Raw genomic sequence first — 23,281 nt, forward strand, 5'->3', positions numbered from 1 at the left:
ACAAAGAGGGGGCGATGGGGTGCACAATGGGCTCTCTGGTGCCCCCACCCTTGTGACCTCATTTAGCCTTAATTACATTCCATAGAGTAAATATAACCACACTGGGGGGCACAAACTTTCAGTTCCTAATATTCCACCCCTGGCCCCCCAAAATCCATGTGATTCTCACATGCAAAACACATTCATTCCATCTCGACAGCCCCAAAGTCTTAACTCATTACAGCATCAACAGTAAAATCTGAAGTCTTATCTGAAATTCGCCTAAGTCAGGTTTGGGTGACACTCAAGGTACGGTTCATCTGAGACAAAATTCCTCTCCAGCTGTGAACCTATAACACCAGACAAGTTATGTGCTTCCAAAATATAAGAGTGGGACAGGCATGGGGGAGACATTCCAATTCCAAAAGGGAAAAACTGGAAGGAAGAAAGGAGTGACAGGTCCTAAGGAAGTCCGAAATCTAGCAAGGCAAATTCTAGTAGATCTTACGACTCCAGAATAATCCTCTTTGGTTCAGGGCCCTGCCCTCCAAGCCTGCTGGAGGCGCAGCATCATCCCCATGGCTCCGTGGGACTGCCACCACAGCTCTCTACAGTGGTTACCCGGCACAGTGGAACCAAAGAGGGGAGGCCCCCCCAAAACCAAGGAGCAAACAGCCTCAACCTCTGGGCCTGTGGTGGGAGGGCAGCCCTGATGATTTCTGAACTGACCTTAAAGTTAATTTTACCTTTTTCTTGAAAGATAACCAGTATTGCAACTGGATGGCTCTATGATCCCTTTCTGGAGAATCCCAGAGGTCCACAGCCTTCCTTCATTCCATCCTGTCTCCATCCCCTTCAGTTCAAATGGCGGCATCATATAATCTTTTTATCAAGTAATACTTAGCCATGCCTTTGGTGTTCTCTTCTGAACATATTTTCTCGTTTTTTGCAATATGGACAGGCTGAGAAATTTCCACATCTTTAAGTTCTAGTTCCTTTTAGTTAACAATTCTTCTTCATCTCTCTCCTCTTGTATTTTACTGTAAGAAGCCACACTGGGGGCTAGGGCTTCAGTATATGAACTCTGAGGGACACAAACATTTAATCTGTATATATACATAATGATGTATATATGTGCACGTGTGTGTATATATATGCAGATAAGATACATGAACATATATGCACATTTGTGTATATGCATATATGTGTATATATAGGTATTTATGTGTGTATACACGTTTTTAGATTTATAAAATTCTAAGTACAGCCTGTAAGGTGGATTCTATTTTACTATCATTTTTATAGTTGAGGACTTGAAGCACAGAGAAGTTATATAATTTTCTCAAGGTCACATAACCAGAAAATTGTATAACCTGTATTCAAGCGTAGATAATGTGGCTACACAGTCTATGTTTTATTCACTATCCCATAGTTATTTTCTCTATGTTTCATTCTCTATGGAATGAAAAGAAGAAAACAATAATAGGTACAACAGAGGTGTTTTTTTTTAATTATGGGAGAATATGCTTAAACTTTATGAGAATAAATTAGAACACTTAGATTACATGGACAAATTTATAGAAAAAATGTAACTGAGTAAAACTGACTTAAAAAGAAATAGAAAACCCAATATATAGATTTTTAATCTGTTTTAAAAATCTGTAATTTAAAATCTATCCATCCAAAAACTACTATGCCCATTTAGCCTAATAGACTGTTTCTACAAAACTTTTAAACAGGTAATTCTAATCTAGAGAATGGCAAAGGAATGGATATTCTTTCTCTCGTTTTGTGAGATTTACATAAACACCAAAACCAAACAAGAACAACATGAGAAAAGAAAGTTCTATGCCAGCTTACTTATAATGTAAAACAGATGTAAAACTCTAGAAAAATAAATCTATAAAGGTGTAAAAATGATATGTTATACCCACAAGTTTTCCTGGGAATGCAAAAAAATGATGTAATATTAGAAAATCTGTTTATATAATTCAGGCAAAGTTGAAGATCTACATACCTATGGTCCAGCAATTCTACTCTCAGGTCTAGGTTCCAGAGAACTTCAGACACATGAACAACAACAAAAATGTACAGAAATGCTCATGGCAATGTTGTAAAAGTAAAAAATGGGAAAACAATCTAAACATCATTCAACAGGTGCCATACCGATAGAATGGAATAATGTAGGGCCTGAAAAACGAATGTATTTGAACTATTTGTGTTAATGCAGATAAAACCTACAAAATGAGTTCAAAGATAAAAAGGCAATTTTCAAAATGATGTATCAGCACCTAAAACAGTACTATGTATTGTTAAAAGGCATATATGTACATACAAGACTAAAAGTATTCACGACGTTGATAATACCAGATTCAGGACAGTATTCATCCCTGTACAAGGAGGCGAGGGAGCAGAAGGTCCCCACTGCGCCTGCCGAGCCACGACTTGTACACACACAGGCTGTGAATGCTCAAACCCTCTTCTCGCCATTCTCCCTCTTACTTATCAACCTTCTACGCAGTCTTCAAGATTTAAATCAAATTTCATATCCTATACAAAGACTTTTCTGATTCTTCTGGTTACTTGCTCTTCTGGGATCCCACAGTTATTGGTACAAACCACAATTAAAGCACTAATCATAAAATTCATTTGTCTCAAAATCCTGTCTTCCCCACTGTGGCTCCTTCTACAAACTCTGGAGGATCCCACTTAAAGAAATTCAATTCAGTTCAGCAAGTCTCTAGTAGGAATCAAGCCCTAGATTCTTAATCCTTGGCTGAGTGCTATGTTGCTAAACATATTACATGTTTCCTGCCTTCAAAAAGATTATATTTACCAAAAAACAAAAAAAAAAAACCATTTTAAAGACAAAACTTAATATACATAAAGCTATTAGAGATGCTATCCATCAAACATGCTAGGTAGAGGAAAGAACAATTTTGGAAGATCATGATGGAAATGAAATTTAAGCTGGAACTCTGAGAGAGAAGGGCCCAAGGGGTATATAGAGTGATACTGAATGGATCTTTGGAGACACTTTCTATTTTTTTTAAGATTTAATTATTTATTTGAGAGAGAGAGAGTGAATGCACGAGAGGTGGGTTGGGGCAGAGAGGGACAGAAAGAGAGAATCCTCAAGCAGACTCCCTGCTGAGCACGGAGCCCAACTCAGGGCCCTGAGACCATGACCCGAACCACAATGGAGTTGGCCACTCAACCAACCGAGTCACCCAGGCACCCCGGAGACACTTTAAAGAAAGGGTCAGCAAATTTTTTCTATGAACAGCTCACTGTAAATATTTTCAGCTTTGCAGGGCGTATGGTTTCTGTCACAACTCTTCTGTTGTAACACAGTAGCAGCCATAGATAATACATAGTCAAATGCCCATGTCTGTGATCCAATAAAACTTTATTTATGAACACTGAAATTTAATTGCACAGAGTGTTCACGCATTATATAAAATCCATTGGTTCATGTGTTACATAATATTCCTTGGATTTTTTTTAACCATTGAAAAATGTAAAAACTGTTCTTAGCTCATAGACCACATAAAATCAGGCACAGGTTGGATTTGGCCCATGGGCCATCGTTTGCCAAGCCCCAATGAACTAAATCGACCTGAAGGTAGGTTGAGGACTAGGAGCTGATAATGAACGCTAAACGCTGGAAGGTCAGGACGGATGTGCATATGAAGAGCTTATAAATACCAAAATAAAATATACATACTAATAAATAATGCAAACAAAAACATCAATAAGACAATGTTTTGTGAACTCATGTGTGCGGAAACACATGCCAAGCTGGCAATTTAAATTTATAATTTCCTGAGTTTTAGGAAGTAAGAAAGAAAAGAAAGCGCAATTATTGAACCAGAATGTATCTCACCACAGTTGCATCGGGGCTAATACAAGCCTGTGGAGTAGCCACTATTCGCCCTTCTGGAAACGTTTACATGGAAGGCATGGAGGAAAAAGAGATCAGACTTCCTACTAATAAAAATTTTTATAGGTGAAAAAGGGGCAGGAATGGTGGGAAGAAAAAGATGTATTTTCAAGCTTGAGGATCAGCCCAAGAGATTCTGCTCTCGATCAAGTTTTGTGAAATGCCATCCTCTCTATAGGTATCTCTGGTTCCTTTTCCTTTTTCTTTTTTCCTAAAAGATTCTATGCCTGAAATACCAGGCATAGTTTCAAAGACGTTTCTGATTCCTTGGCTTTGGAAAAATCTAGATTTAAGTCCCAACTCTGCCTCATTTGTGGTCACCCTGTCCAGAAACTTTCTATGAGGTGACACGCTGGTAATTATTATAGATAAATATTCATGAGTTACTAGTCCACAAATTAATTTATATTTTGCAAGTAATTATAACAGCTGTGAGTTAGTGAGCCGATGGTAATCTCTAATAAATATAACAATAACAATCTTAGGAATTAACAGATGGATTAGGATAGGACATTTTGAGATAAACCTGAGAGTGAAAAGCTGATGCAGATCTGTGTACTTGCGTATAACTATGGAAATCACTCCACAGCTTAGCCTTGATTTTAAACAAACAAACAAACAAAGATGTTTATCAACAGTCACTACTGCACATAGAAAGCTTCTTATATGCCACACTTCTAAAATCGGCAAGATAGTTTAAGCTACATCACTTCAAGACTGAGGGCGACCAACTGTTAAGATATTGGGACTGTCTCATAACTTCTGATATTCTGGGAATGGAAGGTGTTGATATGGGTAATAGATGGCCAAGACGTTTCTAAAAGGCTCTTGAGAATGAATGCCAAAGTACTCTCCACAGGGCCCACCACTCTGAGTTAAACATCTAGTAATTACTAACTAAACGGAGACATGTACCTTTGGGTGGAGGGAACTCTATGATTGATTACTCTGTTGAAAAATCAGAGTTCAGAAAAAGATCATTTGTCTCTCATTTACTTTCCTGAGATTTGATTTCACTTTACGTCCCTCATCCTCATCCACAAAGCAAGGAGTGATAGCTCAGATCTTTCCTCTCCATTATTCTGCTGGTCTATTGCTTACAGAAAGGTAGCTTTCAACTAAGTATAAAGTCCTTAGTGACAATTAGAGCTGTTTAAAAATTAAATCGTCTCCCTTGTAGGAAGCAAGTTTCTTGTAGCTGAGTTGGAGAGAAGCTGGATCAGCATCTGGAATGGACTATCCTGGGCCAGGTGAATGAGAGAATGAATGATTTCTTCCAACAAAGAGAGTCTAATTTCATCAGGTCCCCCCCGAGACTCTGCATTCAATAGTTGCCATGGACTGTGGTTCTGGGCAATTTTACATATATTTAATTTGGTCCCTGTAACAATTTTTGAGGACTGTGTCAGGAGTTGAAACCAGGTATTTCTCATGTTCCTTTCTAAGATAGGACAGTCAAAACCAAAACAACACAAGACACAATGGTTTGGCTTCACATGGGATCCTCCAACATGTGGCCTGTTTAGAAGGATGAAATGACAGTGGAGCCAAATTCCCTTCCTGGCTCCTAAACAAAAGCGGTTTCTAAATCATTCAGAGACCACAGTTTTACAAGTTGAGTCTGGCTGCTCCCTAAACAGGGAGCACTTCTCACAATGCAGGAGCCTCCCTGCCACCTTCTTCACTTACACAATCTTTCAAAAGCTCGTTCCTGTTGATTTTTTTAAAAGATTTTATTTATTTATTTGACAGAGAGAGACACAGCCAGAGAGGGAACACAAGCGGGGGGAGTGGGAGAGGGAGAAGCAGGCTTCCTGCCACGCAGGGAGCCCGATGCGGGGCTCGATCCCAGGACCCCGGGATAATGACCGGAGCCAAAGGCAGACGCTTAATGACCGAGCCACCCAGGCGCCCCTCGTTCCTGTTGATTTTTAATTTCACTGGCCAAAAGAGCTCAGTCCTGCACCCTCTGAAATTTCATTGTGTACTCTTCCAGATTATCTATAAACACATTTACTAAAGAGGCCCAGCAGAAATCCCCGGAGGGGCCTCCCTGTTTACACATCTCCATCAACAGCAGGCTCACACATCCTCCTTTTGTTTCCTCCATTCATACCTACGTGTGACAAAATCGTCCTCCTAATACGGCAACACAATCTGGAATAGCTTTGTTGTAAAACTTTGTTAACTGACTCCTTGAAAGTCCAAACAAATTACATTTGTTGTTCTCTTCCTGGTGCTTCTGTGCCTCCTCCAACAACATGTTCTAGAAAACAGAATGCTTTTCTCCATTCATTACACTAAGTGGTCAATGATCCTACAATTTTTGAAGTTTACCAACATGAATGAGATTCACCAGTAGACTTTCAGCAGGTCTCTACCTTAGAATGGAAACAAGAGTGGAATTCACTAATAGAGAAAAATAAGTGTAATAAGTTATCTTACACTTGGGTCATTTATTCCCTTGAGCTTCTTCAGACCCTTATAAGGGACGCCACAAAGTTTCAGCAATTTACTTATATCCAGCACACCAAACAGGTAGAACATCCGGTTCCCTTACCGCCATTTGATCTAATACTACATCTCTCGCCTCTTTGCTTCAAAAGACATGATGACAGTGGAAATTTCTGTTTCAACAAAGACCAAAGCAAAGAAATTCACTGAGGCTCCAGATCGCCTTTCTTCCCCGTGAGCACATCTTTCGCACCCTGATCATCAAGCAGTCCCATTGATTCCCCAGCTGACCTTCTGCCTTTCATGTATAAAAAAAGCTTTTATTTCTGGATGACAGTCCTTTTTGTGCTGTTTCTTCAATTCCTTTACAGTCTGACTTATTTACACCTGACCTGTCACACTTTGAGGCCTTCCCTGTTCTCACTTGAACCATTTTTTGCCTCCTTCCCCCCCACACCCCTACTTTTGTTTCTTTTACACTTTATGAGATGGATGCAAAAGTTTTTATATGAGCTCCTAATCTTTGGTATGTGACATATTTTCCTGCCCTTCCATTAATGTTTTTAAAGCATTTCCAGGTTTCCTACAAGTTACAGCTTTTTAAAATATTACTTTCAATGTTAACTTCATGCACACATTGATTTGATCATAGTTCCATTCTCTAAAACTGAATAATAATGTGACAGGATATTTTTCTTTTTTTTTTTTTTGCCTTTTACTCCCCTTCAGAAGGTTGAATGTAATTGAGTTGTGAGCATTATTACAATAGTCACAGATAATTTCCTGCACCAATCCCTGTCTAATCTGAGGCCCAAGCCCAGTATAATTCCATTCCTTCCTTAATTCTGAAACTTCTTGCCTTATGAAACAGATATTTGTGTGATATCTTCCAGTCTCAGGGTGTGATTTCCCTTATAACTATTATTTGGTCTAATTTTCCAGTGTTATCAAAAGAATTTCAATATCTTTACCCAAATTGGTCTTTGGTGGGGAATCTTAACCAGGGTCCCCGGATGGGTTCTAGGAGGTCTGAGAAGCTCCTGAAATCATAGGCAAACCCATGTATAGACATGGAATGTGTACTTTTCTGACAAAGAATTCCACAGTTTTCATCAGTTTCTCTCAGAAATTATCAAACAAGTTCAAGATCTACTTGTCCAGTGTCCCTAAGTATATTATTATTGAGCACGATTTTCTCATCCACAGTCTTTATTTCTCCAGCACTACTGTGTGCATTTTTGTTTACTGTTTTATTATACCTATTCTGTTTTCATTATTTCTGTATATAAAATGTTATAATCCCATCAGTTCATCCATCCCTAATATTCCCATACATTTCCTAACCCTGCAGGACCAGTTTTCTCCAGTTTCTACCAGTTTTCTCCTTCTACCAAGCCTAAGGGGAGAAAAATGGAATTGGGATCCTTACTTGCTACCAATCATTCTATTGACTATTTTTTATACTTCTAGAGTTTATATATCCAGTATGCATTTAAATACTTGAGGCTTTGCTTCTCTACAAAACTGTCAATTTTCTGTTTATACAGATGGATGGTTTTGCCATCCCATCTTCATCCAGCACACCACAGAACCCCCTTCTCCTCTCACTACTCCTTCCCCACCCCACCAGCATTGCCCTAGCAAGGTCTGTGTCAAACTGGGTCTCATGCTTCCTCTGCACTTATCAACTTTCTCCCAATTTTTAGGTTAAACGCTAAACTGCCACTTAACAGATTTGCTACACACAGAGCTCATTTTCTGGCCCCCCACATTAACACAACACCTCAATGCACCATTATATTTGCTGAACAAACCTCAGATTCTTTTGCAATCTACACAGTAACACCATTATAAGTTTTATGCCCTACCCCCCCTCTTCTTTGAACTGGACTGAACTTACTGATTTGACTCCTTGCAATGGAAACAGGAATGATATGGGAGGGGGAAAAAAAGATTGTTCCATGCCCTCTGTAAGGTTTTTTGAGAACGCATTTTAAACAATTACCAAAAATATATATTAAAATTAACTATGTAAAAAAAAAATCCAATGCAGATTCCAAAAGTCTAGCAAAAAACGTGAGAGTGTATTTTTAAGATGCATCATGCTCACAGTTCTTAATATTTTTAATCCTCTCCTACTTGAGGCAGCGCACTCATACAGTTACTGTTGCATCAAAATCTCCATTGTTCTTCATCAACAGGATATTATCAAACGGTAATAATGCAATTGCTTACAATGCAATTGCAAAGACTCGTACAAGAATGTTCTCAGGATGAAAGATCTCCTCAGCCTTCTGCACAGCAGCTTATCGAGTCGGCTGCTAACCAGGTCATGTTCCAGTGACCCCCACGATCCAGAGGTCCTCCAGGACCACAAAGGTCATTCCAAAGCAGTTAAGATAATAAAGAGCCAGGCAAGCTGAAACGAATGTTGCAGAAATTCATGGAGATTTGGCAGTTTGCATCTCAGGGGATCTTTCTGTTAGAAACGACGTTTAAATTGGTGAACAGGATCCTGGGCCAGCCTGTCATGCGGATGTACCAACTATCCTAACAACGCTCCCAATTCTGCCAAACTCGATCACCATTTTATGAGGAAAGTTCCACTGAGCGTTGCAGTGTAGACTATGGGGAGAACTTCTCTCCTTTCTCTCCTTGCTGCAGTCCTAGGATCCACATCCTCCCCACCACTCTCCTACCCTACTGATCTGTTCCGCACCAACCCACCTCCTCATCACACGCACACATCTGCCAGGCAGAGGGAAGGAAGACTCCTCCTTGATTTGGAGCTGTCCTCTGGGAGAGACAAAGATTAGGAACCGGGGCTCCTGCCACAGATGGTGGAGGTGAGAGAAGAGGGTAAGCCACAGGGCTGGGGTCTGTGGGATGGGCACAATAATGATGAGAAAAGCTACCATCAACTAAACATGAATGTCCCAGACTCTAAGCCACATACTTTAGATGCATGGTTTTGCTGAATTATCACCACCACCCACGGAGGCAGGAAATATTATCCCGATTTTACAAATGAAACTGAGGCTCCGTGAAAGGAAGCAGTTTGCCCAAGGTCTGACTCCAAAGCCCATGCTTTTAAATAATACATCTAAAGTCTGCTGCTGTATCTGGCAGCATCTGACAGCTCAGCAGCAAAAATTAAAAAGACAGGAGGGAAGGATATTCAACAGTAAAGGGGATGGTGGTGGAAAATCCTGTCCCCACAGAAGTAGAAATCTGGATCATGGCTAGGAATGGGAATGAGCATTTTCGGCTTGTTTTCCATAATTTGATACTGCTTTTGAAAATGAAATTGATTTCCAGGAAAATGCTTGGAATGCTTCCTTCTGGTCCTTGTCATTAAGAATCACATCACAATAAATGATGTTGCAAAAAGGACTCTAAAGCTTAAAAGTAAACACTACAGCCACCTTAATTATTTTGAACAAAAGAAAAATTATATTTAAGTAAAACCATATTGTTTAACATCAATAAGAATATTTACCTGACTGAAATCAATCCAATTAAACATTCTGCATTTATATGGTGATATTATAAATTAAATGCCCCTCCCACAGACCAAGGAGAGGAAACATACACTCACCAAACACAGCAAAGCGCGCGTGTGCGTGCACGCGCGCGTGTGCGCGCGCGCACACACACACACACACACACACACACACCTGCTACTTTATGAGTTGTTTGCTACCCTTGTTAACTGAAACAGATGAAAAACCACATCAGACTCAGAGGGAGGAGAGTTTTGCAAGGGTTTGATTTATTTCAAGAACTAACTTTTCTCAAGCTGGGCATCTGGCAAAAAAAAAAAAAAAATGGACATTCTAAAGCATAGTCCTTAACCTTTTCACCCCCTTTCCTAATATGCAGACCGAACCAGTTGTTAACAGGACTTGTCCTAGGGGCCTCATACGTCTCTGGAAGTATATCATCTCCCTGTGGATTTTACTCTACAGTAAAAGTTACCATAAATGTCCCTTATATTCATCTTCATGGCTGGAACTAACGCCCTACAAGATTACACTTGGGGCATTTCTTTCTAAGCAGAGTGAACTCGATCTTTTTTGTAAAACCACCCTTGAGACACCCCAAGAATTCAGAAAGGTCCGCACTTCCTCCCACAATCACACAGAGATTGATGCTAATTTCAGGATACAGCCTTGCTTCCTTTCTGCTCTTAATCACTTCTATGGAAATCAAAGCTTTACGTTTATTCTGCATCGCTGTGCTGAGCAGGCCGGGATGCTGTTCTCTCTGTAAGGCAGTCAGTCCAAGCATCTGTAGCATATTCTGTGCTAAGGTTATATAATGACAGAACTGGCCCAAGCAACAATGGGCTCCAAGGAGGGAGATGGAAGGCATGAGTGCTAATTCAACAAAATGAAAATCATCCCCAGGAATCACTCCCCAGGACTTTGAACCAAAAAGAAAGGTAGTTTTACCTTAAATTATCAATGTGAATATCAGTAGCTCTAAGGATAGGGAGGAAATCACCTAATAATGTGCTCATTATTCACAGATTTTTTCCAAGTCCCCATTGAAAAGTGCCATCCCATTATCCAGGTTACAAGAGTGACATCTAGTGGATTCTTAATGCAATGACCAAAAGGATTTCACATGGACTTTAGACCAGGGCTTCTCAAAATCTAACATGAAATCGAAATCACCTGAGGATCTTGTTAAACGGCAGATTCTGGTTCAGTAGAAGAAACTAGAATCTATTCTTTCTAACAAGCTACAGGTAATGCTGATGCCACCGCTCCATGGACCTTTAAGAGTGGCCAGGACCTAGAACATTTCGCACCTGCTTTTACCTTCAGGAAAGAAAAGAGGGAAGGGATATTTGAGAATCGTTTCCAGGTTAAAATTAGGCCAAATGAATTAACATGATTTTTTTAAGTTCCCAGTTCACTAGCTCAACTCAGCATGCACACTTACAATCTCCTGTCTGCACAGAGTCCCGACACCAGTATTCCTTATCCTAAATGCCAGAAACAAAACCAAGATGGAAAAGACCTTCCTTCACAACCACATTTATTTGTGGCATGATTTGCTCAAGTCTCCAACACAGGATCACTTCAGAACTTAACATCTTGCAAGTTTTCTTTCATTGTTATTATTTCATTTGCCCAATAGTGATTTATAATATAAAAGTAATTGGTACCATTATCAGTTCTTTTTTTCCCCCAGGTACCCTGCACCTGAGCAGGAAGCCGTCGGGGTATTGTCTAAGCGCCAAGCACACCTACTCAGAATTTCAGCAACATTTGCCCTGGACACCCCTAAGAACAGAACAGGTTGTGTGACTACATCCAAATCCAGCCATTTCCAGAATCCAGTCCTATGTGATTTATCTGAGCCAGAGAACCTTGACCTCCATGCAGAACCACCAGGCTGTACTCTCCGCTGTAAGGTCAGGTGTGAGCAACTCCACAGAGGGGCCCCACTCGGACTCCTCCTGCCAGAGCTTCCACCTCAGCTACACAGACCCCGTCTTTGGTTCTAGGTCACAGTTCTAAAAGCCATCAACATTGAGGAAAAGCAGTCTCTCTTACCCCAAACACACACACAAACATGTACAAAACCCACTTTCTAGTCCAGTAAAATCCTGTAGGGCAAGTGGATTGATCTAAGACCATCACTTCTTCAACAGTGGAACTCCTATTTCAAACAAGGAAACAAACAAAAGTGGAGCTGTTTGGGCTGAAATGGAGCTGGAACACTTGGAGATCTGCCTACTTGATTTCTCCCCAGGCTGCCTGTCGCTACGCACCCCTGAATACTCCTCTTCATGCCCCAAATACTCCTTCCCACCCTAAATCCCACCCCCAGCTACCACCCAGTTTGAATCAGAAACGATGGGTCTCACAATAGCTAAAACTATCCCAAGCTCCTTTATCACTCAAGGACAATATTGTTTTCATTACCCAGATGGAGCCAGAGATACCTGTTTCATTATAACTTGACTTAGTTATGATTCTAACAGTTTTAGCAGCAGCAATGAAAGGATTTACTCAAAGGATGTACCACCTGATTTCCTGATGGAAATTTGCTTTTAAGTCATAATTAAGGATCTCTGTAATGAGTAAACAACAGAATTGTTGATACCTCTTCCATTACTCTTGGCAGTCCTAAAGGGGAAAATAGGTAGAGGAAAATGTCACATAATTCTTCCTCAAAAGGGGGACAAAGATAGAAAATGAAACTCAACATGCCAGTTTCAGTAAGTAGGACTGCATCGCTTGCTTACATAGTAGGGAAATCTGCCTTGGTAGAATTCCAGTTACGGCACTTCCATGGGACCTCGGGCAAGTTAGTCATCTCTATCCTCAGTCTCCTCATCTGAAAGTGAGGATAGCGCAGTACCTATTTCAAGGGGTTGTTGTGAAGACTGAATTAATGTATGTTAAGGTAGTTAATAACCAACACGGAGTCATCATTCAATCAACATTACCTCTAATGATGATTACAATTATTCACATAATATTATTAAGAATAATGACTATTAATATTCTCCTTTAACTGAATATTCAAAATGGTATTTGATTCTCTTGGATAATTTTAGCCAAAATTTTTTAGGTATGATTTATTCCTTTTTTTAAATTCAAGTGTAATTAACCTACAATGTTATATTAGTTTCAGGTACAGAGTATAACAATTCAACAATTCCATAAATTTCTCAGTGTTCATCAAGATAAGTGAGCTCTTAAACCCCTTTATCTATTTCACCCACCCCCCCAACCCACCTCCCCTCTGGCAGCCACCAATGTGTTCTCTGTATTTAAGAGTCCATTTTTTTGCCTTTTTGTTTGTGTTTTGTTCCTTAAATTTCACATATTAGTGAAATCATATGGCATTTGTCTTTTTCTATCTGACTTACTCTCACTAAATATTATACACTTTAGGTCATCCATGTTGTTGCAAATGGCAGGATTTCATTCTTTTTTATGGCTGAGTAATATTCCATTATATATATATATGTGTGTGTGTGTATATGTATATCACATTTTCTTTATCCATTTATCTATGGATGGACATTTGTGTTGCTTCCATATCTTGGCTATTGTAAATAATGCTGCATAAACATAGAGATGCGTATATCTTTCCCAATTAATGTTTTCATTGTCTTTGGGAAGTACTGGATCATACGATAATTTTATTTTTAATTTTTTGAGGAACCTCCATACTGTTTTCAATAGTGCCTACACCAATTTGCATTCCCACCATCAAATTTTAGCCAAAATTGACAGGTATAAACAACATACAGTCCCATCGATTCCACATATATATTGAGAATACTAAGAATGCAAGAGAAGCTAATAAGATCCGAAAAGAATTTCAGCTATATTCCTTGAGATACAGTGCCTGTACTTGTGTCTCTATTTCACCTCTTAGTGAAATGCATTAAAAAAAAAAACATATTTATCAACTGGAGGCAATTCTGATTTTTAAAAATTCCATTAGTTTTTGAACAGTCATAACTATATTTATTCTTTGTGCAATATGTTCTTAAACACCATATTATCTAATTTATTTTAAATTTAAGAATTTTAGGGGCACCTGTGTGGCTCAGTTGGTTAAGCGACTGCCTTCGGCTCAGGTCATGATCCTGGAGTCCCACATCGGGCTCCCTGCTCAGCAGGGAGTCTGCTTCTCCCTCTGACCCTCTTGCCTCTCATGCTCTCTATCTCTCATTCTCTCTCTCTCATATAAATAAATAAAATCTTTAAAAAAATAAAAATAAAAAAATAAATTTAAGAATTTTATTTTAAATCAAAGCAAGCTGAACTTTTTCTCAGGAAAAGCCCAGACAGTGGTAGCTATTTATGCCAGTAGCTGGCATATCTGCCCTTTTTTTATCTGCCTGCTGGACTGCTCAATTCTCTATATTTTTAGGATTGTGCCAAAGTCCTCATCACTTGGCTTCAAAGTAACCAGAATCTTCAAATAAAAAAATTTGTTTTGTTTTAACAAGAATCCAAAATTCATAAGGACCTGAGGCACACATAAGCTTTATAGCAAATATTCAAAAGCTACCTTGCCAAAAGCTTTGGAACAAAGGGGATGGGAGAAATTCAGACAATTCATGCCTTAATTTAACAAAAAAAAAAAAAAAGACTTTTGAATATTCTAATGTGTCAGTACTGATTTTCAGAAACCTGTGAGATGTAACCTAATGTATTCCCTATCACCACCAGCACTTCTGTTCCAAATGAATCTCTAGGTATTTTTTACTGGGTAAACATTATCAAAGTTCATTGCAGTCTTAAGGTTACAAGAACAGAGTGTTTAAAATATTCTATAGTTATCTCGCTTTTTAAAACTGGGGAACAAATCACCACAATTTTTGGCTCTCAAAGGGAGATGTATCTTTTATAGAGATAGGTTCCCATCTTGTGGGCTTCTCAGAGATTACTTCTGAAAATCATTTTTGTCATGCTTCATTTTGTTAACCATGAGTTTAGACTAAATCTCAATTAACCAGACAATTCAGTAAACTAGAAGTTCTATTCCCTTTGACAACTAGATGATATTGCTATATACAATTCTCCTCAAACTGTATTTCTTTCAAGAAGTTGGTATGAGAGTTCTCAGTACAAGGAGAATTTTTTTCCTTTTTTCTTTTTTTTTTCGTAACTATAAGAAAAGATGGATGTTAGCTGAAGCTATTATAATCATTTCACAATATATGTAAATCAAACCATCACACCATATGTCTTAAACTTAGACAGTGATGTATATCAATTATTTCTCAATAAAACTGGGGGAGAAAAGAATGCTACATTTTGGTAATGGCTCAGCTCTGTAATTTCTTTAAAAGATGATCTAAGATCAGTTTTATAAAACAAACAAAAAAAATACCATAGCATGTTGCTCTCCTTTCCATTTGGAAAAAAAAAAAAAGAAATTGAAGTAGAAATTCCCTTAAGAAAGAAATTCAACTATGTACATTTATTCTTTATTTTCTCTGCCCCTAAGCTGCCATGGATAGTTTTCATAGAGATTATTTAGTAGCTTCCTAGAAACTATTTTACAAAGTTATAATCATTAGTTCAACAAAAATAAAAATAGGAGCCACTTTCCATTGAATTCTTACAAGAGTCAGGTATGGCACAAAACACCTAGCATACACTACCTCATTTAATTCCTTCAAAAAACATGGAAACAATTATAATTATTGACCTTTTTGCATAGGAAGCAGCTAACACCAGGGATATTAAAAGACTTGTCCAAGATTTCACAGTCAATAAGTGGCGGAGTCAAGTTATGAACCCAGGTCTGACTCCAAAGCTCAAGCTCCCCCAGCTGTGCCTGCTATACGGCTTTTGAATTCCTTGAAATCAAGGGCCCAGTTCTTCCTCATCTGGAAGTCTTCAGGAATTAAACCACTGTCTGCTCCATAGGGGACTCAAGAAATTGTTGCTTAATTGAAGAATCAAGAGTCATTTGAAAGCATAAATTGAAAACACAGTAGACAGAAACCTACAATTAATTGCCCCACAGCTCAGAATTCAAATATATTTCAAGGTCCCTTATTAGGTTTGATACCTTCTAGAGTCATAATAAATAGGTCATCTGTCAAAGAGATGATGGAAAAAGATTAAAAGAATTCTACCATCTATTGAAGAAACTAAAAGACAGGCATCCATAATGTATCAAGCACCAAAAGAACCATTAGTTTGGATATAGCAGGAAAGGAAACAAGTTCTGAAATATTAAAACCATGGTTCTGATCCAGGTCCTCTGACATTCTACCTATGGCTATAGCCAAGTTGCTTTCTCTCTCTTGGTCTCCCTTTCATCAGTATAAAATAAGAAAAAAATTATATATACACACATAAAATGGTTACAGAGTATATGTTCAATGGAAGCCTGCATGATTTTTTTACTGTTATTACCAATGCATCAATTAAATTAAAGATGTGATACTATATGCCTGTTTAAATTATACTTTCAAACTTCAGTGAATGCTTTAGTGTAACTATGGTAAAAAAAAAAAGTCACACAAGAAGAGACACATGTATATCATTTATATTTTCACTTTTTGAAAAAAAAATCCTTGACATGGGTTAAAAAAAAAAAAGATTCCCAAGGTTACCTAATCTATTATGATTCAACAGCATTTTAATGTTTTCTAAGGAATGATAGCAAAGTGCTGCATCTCTTCAAACTTGGAATTTACTGCCTGTCTGAGTCTCTGCTTGTGCCAAATTAAATATACAGTATGTCCATACCAGAAATAACATAGCACAGCTTCCTGCTCTATTCCTTGGTTGAATGAGTCCAAACTGAGTAAAGGAAGACATGATTTTATTTAATCATCTGAATAATTGTTTTCTTCAATTTCTTGAATTAGAAGGTACTCCAGGAAAAAAAAAAAAAAAAGGTTTAAAAGAAATTGCCATGTGAATTATCAGGCCATTTAAAGGAAAAATTCTTTTTGAAGGCCCTACATTTGAAAGGCTCAAGAAAAAGCATAAAAAGAGTCATGTTAATGAACTGCTCAGAAAGTCAGCTTCACCTAGCTACTCCACAGCACCCAAACTGCTGAGGACTGACGACTGCAGCATCTCTTGGCCTGTGAGGTCCAAGTAAATTGTAGACTAATGCTTCTTCCCAGCAGATACCAGCCAGAACTCTTTTGAGGAATTTTGTAATAGAAGAGCATGGAGAAATGGGATGGTAGATGGAAAAAGATGCCCTGGGGGTCTAAGGAAGGTTGCTGGGTTTTTTTAAGGTGAAGGACATGGTCGTATCATTAGCCACTGATAGATAATGCAGGTGTTAGAGGAGATAAAGTGCAGGAGCAATGCCTTTAAGTAGGGAAAATGTGGGAAGGGACAAGTCATCCATTGTGATAGGAAGGAATGAAGTGAACACACAAGTAGGAGCTTGGGGGGTATGGCAGAAGAGAGATGAAATAGTTCTCTTCCAATTGCATCCGTTTTCAGTGAAATAAGAGACCATCTTTGGCTAAGGATGCAGAGGGGGGATGATCTGAGGAGAGAGAAGTGAAATAGTCATCCCACAGAAAATAAATGTGTAGGTAGTGTGCCAGGATTGTGGGTAAGGCTGAGGGCCCACTTGAGAAAGATGGCCGTGAACTGAGAGTAAGACTGTTGACAAGGTAGCTATGTTTTCCTCCCGCCATACACTACATGACTGTAGGCATGGAAGAGAAGGAGAATTAAGTTTAATCAGCAATGGGATTCTGCCAGCTGAATACAAAGGAGATGGTATAGTCACCAAGAAAAATAAAGTCTCGATCAGGAACATTTTTACTCATAGTGCAGCATCAGTATCACCTGCAATCAGGCAATGCATCTTCACAAGATCTCTATTTAGAGATTCAGATGCATCTGAAAGTCTGAGAAATACCTGAGTGGTGGCCAAGTAAAAACAAGAAAAATCATTAAGGATGTCACTGGGGTCATCTAAGTGGATTGTAAAGCCACGAAGATTGTTGACAGAAGAAATGACTGGGTCAAAGGAAGAGATGCACAGAGCCATATGGGAATGAATGTCCAGGTCATAACAGTTGACCTGGAAGGCTTAAAGTCCTGGTGGTGATTGAGGCAAATGTCTAAAGGATGATGAGATTGGTGTTCTTTTAAGGGAAGGAGGTAGTTGTGGTTGTCTCATCCCCAGGTTTGGTCTCTTTGGCAGTTTATACCGATCACGAGGGCGACGCTGTCACTGAAGAAGCTGTGGTTTTACAAGAAGGACACAGAACCCCGTGAGCTTCTCCAAGGCCTGCTGCAAGGAGTACAGACTGGGAGAGAGATGGTCTTATGAGGAACACAGAGAGAGCTGAGTAGGCTTCCGTTAGATCCACATGCGAGCACGTTCCTAAGGGCAGAGAAGCAGTACGTTGTTAAGCATTTAGGATAAAGGTGGCCACCCAAAGATCTGTGCTTGCACTAACAAGCACAATAATTCTGTTTAAGAGTAGAGAAATTTATTGATCTCGAAGAGAAGCAGAAAATAAAAAGGGAGAGAAGGACGAACAGAAACGATAGGGAGACTGATATGCTCTTCAGGATAGTGCAACTCCCTAGTAGCAGCCAAAGTGCATGATTAAAAAGATGAGACCTCCTATCTGAGATTGTACAAGTTTCATGTATAAAAATCTCCCCCATCTTCCTTGAAAAAATACAGTATAGTCTCCTCTCTTCATGAGTAAATTTGTGAATGGATCTTCTATGATACTGGAGAGAGGCTGAGGTAAGGGAGGATCATGAGCCCACAAGGCAGAGGAGAACATGCAAATACAGGCTCCTGGGATGTTGAAGAAATTTGAGAGAGAGTTTTGGATAAATGCAGGTTATGCAATTAGGGGGATTATGATATTAATCATATATGTAAAGGGAAGTGGCCCCACTGATAAGTATGTTACACAATAAAATAGATTCTTTTTGAAGACCGGCCAACTGCTTTTTCTGCACTCTCCTCTCCCAGCCCCCCAAACCCTCCAGTCATTATAAATATAATTGTTTGAACGGCTGAGAAACATTTCAGGGCACCTGGGTGGCTCAGTAGATTAAGCCTCTGACTTAGGCTCAGGTCATGATCTCAGGGTCCTGGGATGGAGCCCCAAGTTGGGCTGTCTGCTCAGCGGGGAGTCTGCTTCTCCCTCAGCCCCTTCCCCTGCTCGTACTCTCTCTCTCAAATAAATAAATAAATAAATAAATAAATAAATAAATAAATTCTTTAAAAATATATATATATTTACATGAACATTATGTAAATATTAATCCCTTGGGCTATGTGTTTCTCAGGGGCAAGGCCCAACAGTAATGGAAACAAAAGAAGCACTGAAATCCACAAGTTCTTTTTAAAAATCTGAATTCTCATGGGGCACCTGGGTAGTTCAGTCAGTTAAGCACCCAACTCTTGATTTTGGCTCAGGTCACGATCTCAGGGGTGTGAGATCAAGCTCCAAGTTGGGCTATACACTCTGTGTGGAGTAAGCTTGTCCCTCTCCCTCCCCTTCCTTGCTCTCTCTCTCTCTCTCTCTCTCTCTCTCTCTCTCTCTCTCTCTCTCTCTCTCTCTCCACCCACCCCACCCCTCTGCTCTAAAATAAATAAATAAATAAAATCTAAAAATCTGAAAAGCATCCAGAATATGTTCAACAAGTAGCAAAATGACTATCTCAATGCTGTCTACTTTTGTTTAGCTTATTCATTTTTAAAAAGTTGGCAAAGAATAGGGAGGAAAGAACACAAGTGGATAATCAACCTGAGAAGTTAAAAATCGCGTATATGTAAAATAACACACAAATCAAGGATCACTACTTTTCAGAAATTTATATTCATGCCTTCAAGGTCTGTGATCTTTCAGATGGGGTTCAACAAGAATTAAGGAGAGTAAGCGGGGTACCTAACTAATTTCTGAGACCATCAGGGTCTTCCATTATAGACGTTCAGCTCAAAACTCAGACAACTCAAATTAGAGGCAAAGCTATAATTATTATAGAAAACTGAATTATAATTATCCTGGCACTCACCCATAAAAATATTTCCCAAATCTATTTTAAAAATTAAAAACAGACCAAGGTCTAGAAGCATATCTAGGATCTATCTTAGTATGCTAGTTTCATTCAAGCTGAATTTGCATTTGTTCCTTAATCACAGTGCTGAACCAGTCCTCTACCAAGAGGAAACAAATTAATTCTGAGTTCCTGAGGAAAGACCGTAGTAGATCTCCTCTTATTTCTTACAGATAATAAAGCTGCAATCAACTGGATCAAATCAGCACAGTATCCACTTTATGTGACTGGGACAATTCAAGCAGGAAAAGTATAGTTCTGTCTTTAAAGAATTCTGTCTTCCCATATCCTTTCCTACCATAATAAAAGCCAAGGATTCTAAATTTCATTTTACCTCACAGTGAAATAATTGAGAGCATACCCAAGATGCCAGAGCTCTTGGTGCAAACCCTCAGGAGGGACAGCAGAGGTCTATACCAAACTTTTTAAAAAGACATTCTTTAAAAAAAAATAAAGTAAAATAAACTATAAACCTTATACTAGAACATAGTGAACACCTCCCACGTGATGTGATGTGGAATTATACTATAAAGCTTTCCAAGTCAAAAACACTTTCTCCACACACCAAAAACTGAAGACTAGACTTCCATTATTAGTGATGAATTCCCATAGGTTCCAACACGTCCCTCTGCTTAAATGACTATAAGAGGGATTTCCATCATCAATGAGGAGGGTCAGTTAGTTGATGCAACCCTTTAGCTAGGAGCAAGTCTGATGGAGAGGGTGTGGGTTGGAGTAGAAGGCACTGGAATCATAGCACTCTCTTGTCAAAGGTAGCAGGATCTGAAGGATTAGCCAACAACGAGGCAGATCAGAGTTGGGATCCATCTATTCAATTCAGGTATCAAATTTCCTACCTGAGAAGTGAGAAAGCTAAATTTGATGATACCTAAAAAGTGCAAAATTGACACTTTTGTGAAGCATGGTAGGTCTGGCTAGAAGTGTAAGGGTTAGCCACACAGGGCTCAGACGTAGGGAACCAAAATGTCACTAATGCTGATCATAAAAGCACTGCTGGGGGCACCTGGGTGGCTCAGTGGGTGAAGCGTCTGCCTTCGGCTCAGGTCATGATCTCGGGGTCCTGGGATCGAGTCCCGTGTCGGGCTCCCTGCTCAGCAGGAAGCCTGCTTCTCCTTCTCCCACTCCCCCTGCTTGTGTTCTCTCTCTCTCTCACTGTCTCTGTCTCCGTCAAATAAATAAAATCTTCTAAAAAAATAAATAAATAAAAGTACTGCTGGAGAAAAGAGGGAAGGCACTGAAGAAAATGTTCTACAACTGTAACTATGTCAAAAGGCAGTTCTACAGGGAAATCATAGTAACGCCTCACATGTAAAGAGACCATAAATAGAAATGGAGAAAAATTCTAGACTCACGTTGGGTCACTGAATTGCTCAAATTTTTATTAAAAGAAATGGGAAAGAAAGTAGCGTGGCCGAAGGAAATAATGTTCTTAAGACTAAAAGTATGATCAGCAGTGTTGATGGATTTGCTGGCAAATGGAAAATGCTGGCTTTGATGTGCTGCGTCAAGAACACTCGCTCTGAAATGGTCACAGTAAAATTCACTCCTTCCTTCAACAGATATTAATATGGTGCCTGGTACGAGCTTTTGCTGGATGTGAGAAAGGATACAGTGATTAAAAAAAAAAAAAAGACACCTCTACTCTTAAACTTCCAACATCTGACAGAAGACATAACAGATACATCAGTAAATACAGTGGAAAATGATACAATCGAGTCAAGCAAAGGTTAGGGGTTTGGAAGAAGAGTTGGAGTTTCTGTTCTCATTTTTATTTGTGAAGGATCACAGTTCCTTCACATATTCATTCACACTAGCCAACGTCAAGAATTTCTAAGGACAAGTTTAGACACTTAATAAAGAACAGCAGTTCCTGAACCATCTGCTTTGCTCTGAAAATAAAGATCCGTCACACGCAAATTTTCATTTTACTCCAACCCTGTGAGAATATTATTGTCAGCTGGGGTAGGTAACATTTGGTTTATAACTGACATGGTGAATAAACCATGCTTTATAAAATGGCTATAATCAGTGCTTCTTTGGGGTGAAAAAAAAACCAAACCATCAGATGAGACCAAAAGTCACTCACTTTCAGCAAGTTCCTTTGATCCATTTAAGTGTCCTATTACTAATCTTCTGATGAAGAAATGTGCAAAACACAGAATTTAAAATAAACAACAGAACCTTGTTATAGTCAGACAAAGATATATAACAGGATATCCTAAAAGTTTTTCTTTCTTAAAAAGGGAAATAATCTCCCAAACTCATATCATACAAAACTGCAAATCAGAGTAGCCCAACCCTATGTTGTGTGTATCATTCCTACCTGGTAAGGAACAATACTGCCGTGAGCTGTGCCCCAACGTTTTGCTTCCTTTTGGCCAATAAGATAATTAGCAGCTACCTGGGTCAAACATGCCACCTGCCAGGAGAAAAAAAAAAAAAAGGTAGTTTACTCACAAGCAGAAGGTTATACTACAAAAGCTCTCATTTGAATTCACTTCATGTCATTGAAAAAAAAAAAGAGAGAGATAGAGAGAAGCAACTCCAAACAGATCAGCAAATATACAGGCGTCATCATATAAAGAAAGGAAGAGCAGTATTACATTATTGCATGAGACTAAGTATGAGTAACATTCTGCGCTGGAAAAGATTACCTGAAGACAGGGGTCGACCCTGTAGATAAAACCTTGGGCCAGCCTTTAGCATCAAGACCACGGCAAAATACATGAGCAACCAGTACATTCCTTTCCCCTTTTCACCCACATCCTTTTACTTTCTGTCAAGATGACAAAAAAAGAGCCTTTGTCATCACTGAGCAGCTGAACCAGTCATTAGCCATATTCCTTTAAATTTCTCATTTCATGACAAAAATAACAATAATTAACCTCTATTTTGTTTACGTCGGTTCAGTCAAGTTTTCTGTTACTAGCTGCCCAAAGCATTCTTACTGACACAGAGGATCCAAATTGTTTGACTTGTTAAAATTCCTCAGTGAATCATCCTCATTTACACAAAAAGTGCTCTACCCCTCTCAACTTAGTCCTAACCCCACACCCTCATTATTATACTTAGTTCAGTTTTCAAAAGCCCTAGATCTATTAAAGGGGTCACCTAAAACCTCTGACTCCTTCAGTATTTCATACACATAGCTTGAAAACCTACAATAATTCAATTCCATATGAGGATAACATGAGGATAATGAACTTGATTCCCAGTGACCCGCCACAAGGAGCTTCTGTTCCCACAAATACCCATGCCTCCAAGGGCCCAAACTATGGAAAGACAAACCTAATAACAACCTTCCATAGTTTCCAGAAAAAAA

At 39.0% G+C, this 23,281-nt stretch overlaps 1 protein-coding gene across 4 annotated transcripts in view; it reads right to left on the minus strand.

Annotated features, from left to right (window-relative positions):
• Positions 1-23,281, minus strand: part of SUGCT (succinyl-CoA:glutarate-CoA transferase) — an 806,341-nt gene that overhangs the window by 557,036 nt on the left and 226,024 nt on the right. For all 4 annotated transcript variants that reach the window (XR_003516605.2, XM_027574687.2, XM_027574689.1 and 1 more), the window contains exon 9: positions 22,283-22,378. Coding sequence is in view for 3 of the 4 variants with exons in the window: in XM_027574687.2 (XP_027430488.1) it covers positions 22,283-22,378 (96 nt within the window). In the remaining variant the exon portion in view is untranslated. The remainder of the gene's footprint in view (positions 1-22,282; positions 22,379-23,281) is intronic.

Source organism: Zalophus californianus, chromosome 12, assembly GCF_009762305.2.
Source record: "Zalophus californianus isolate mZalCal1 chromosome 12, mZalCal1.pri.v2, whole genome shotgun sequence".
Classification (NCBI taxonomy): domain Eukaryota; kingdom Metazoa; phylum Chordata; class Mammalia; order Carnivora; family Otariidae; genus Zalophus; species Zalophus californianus.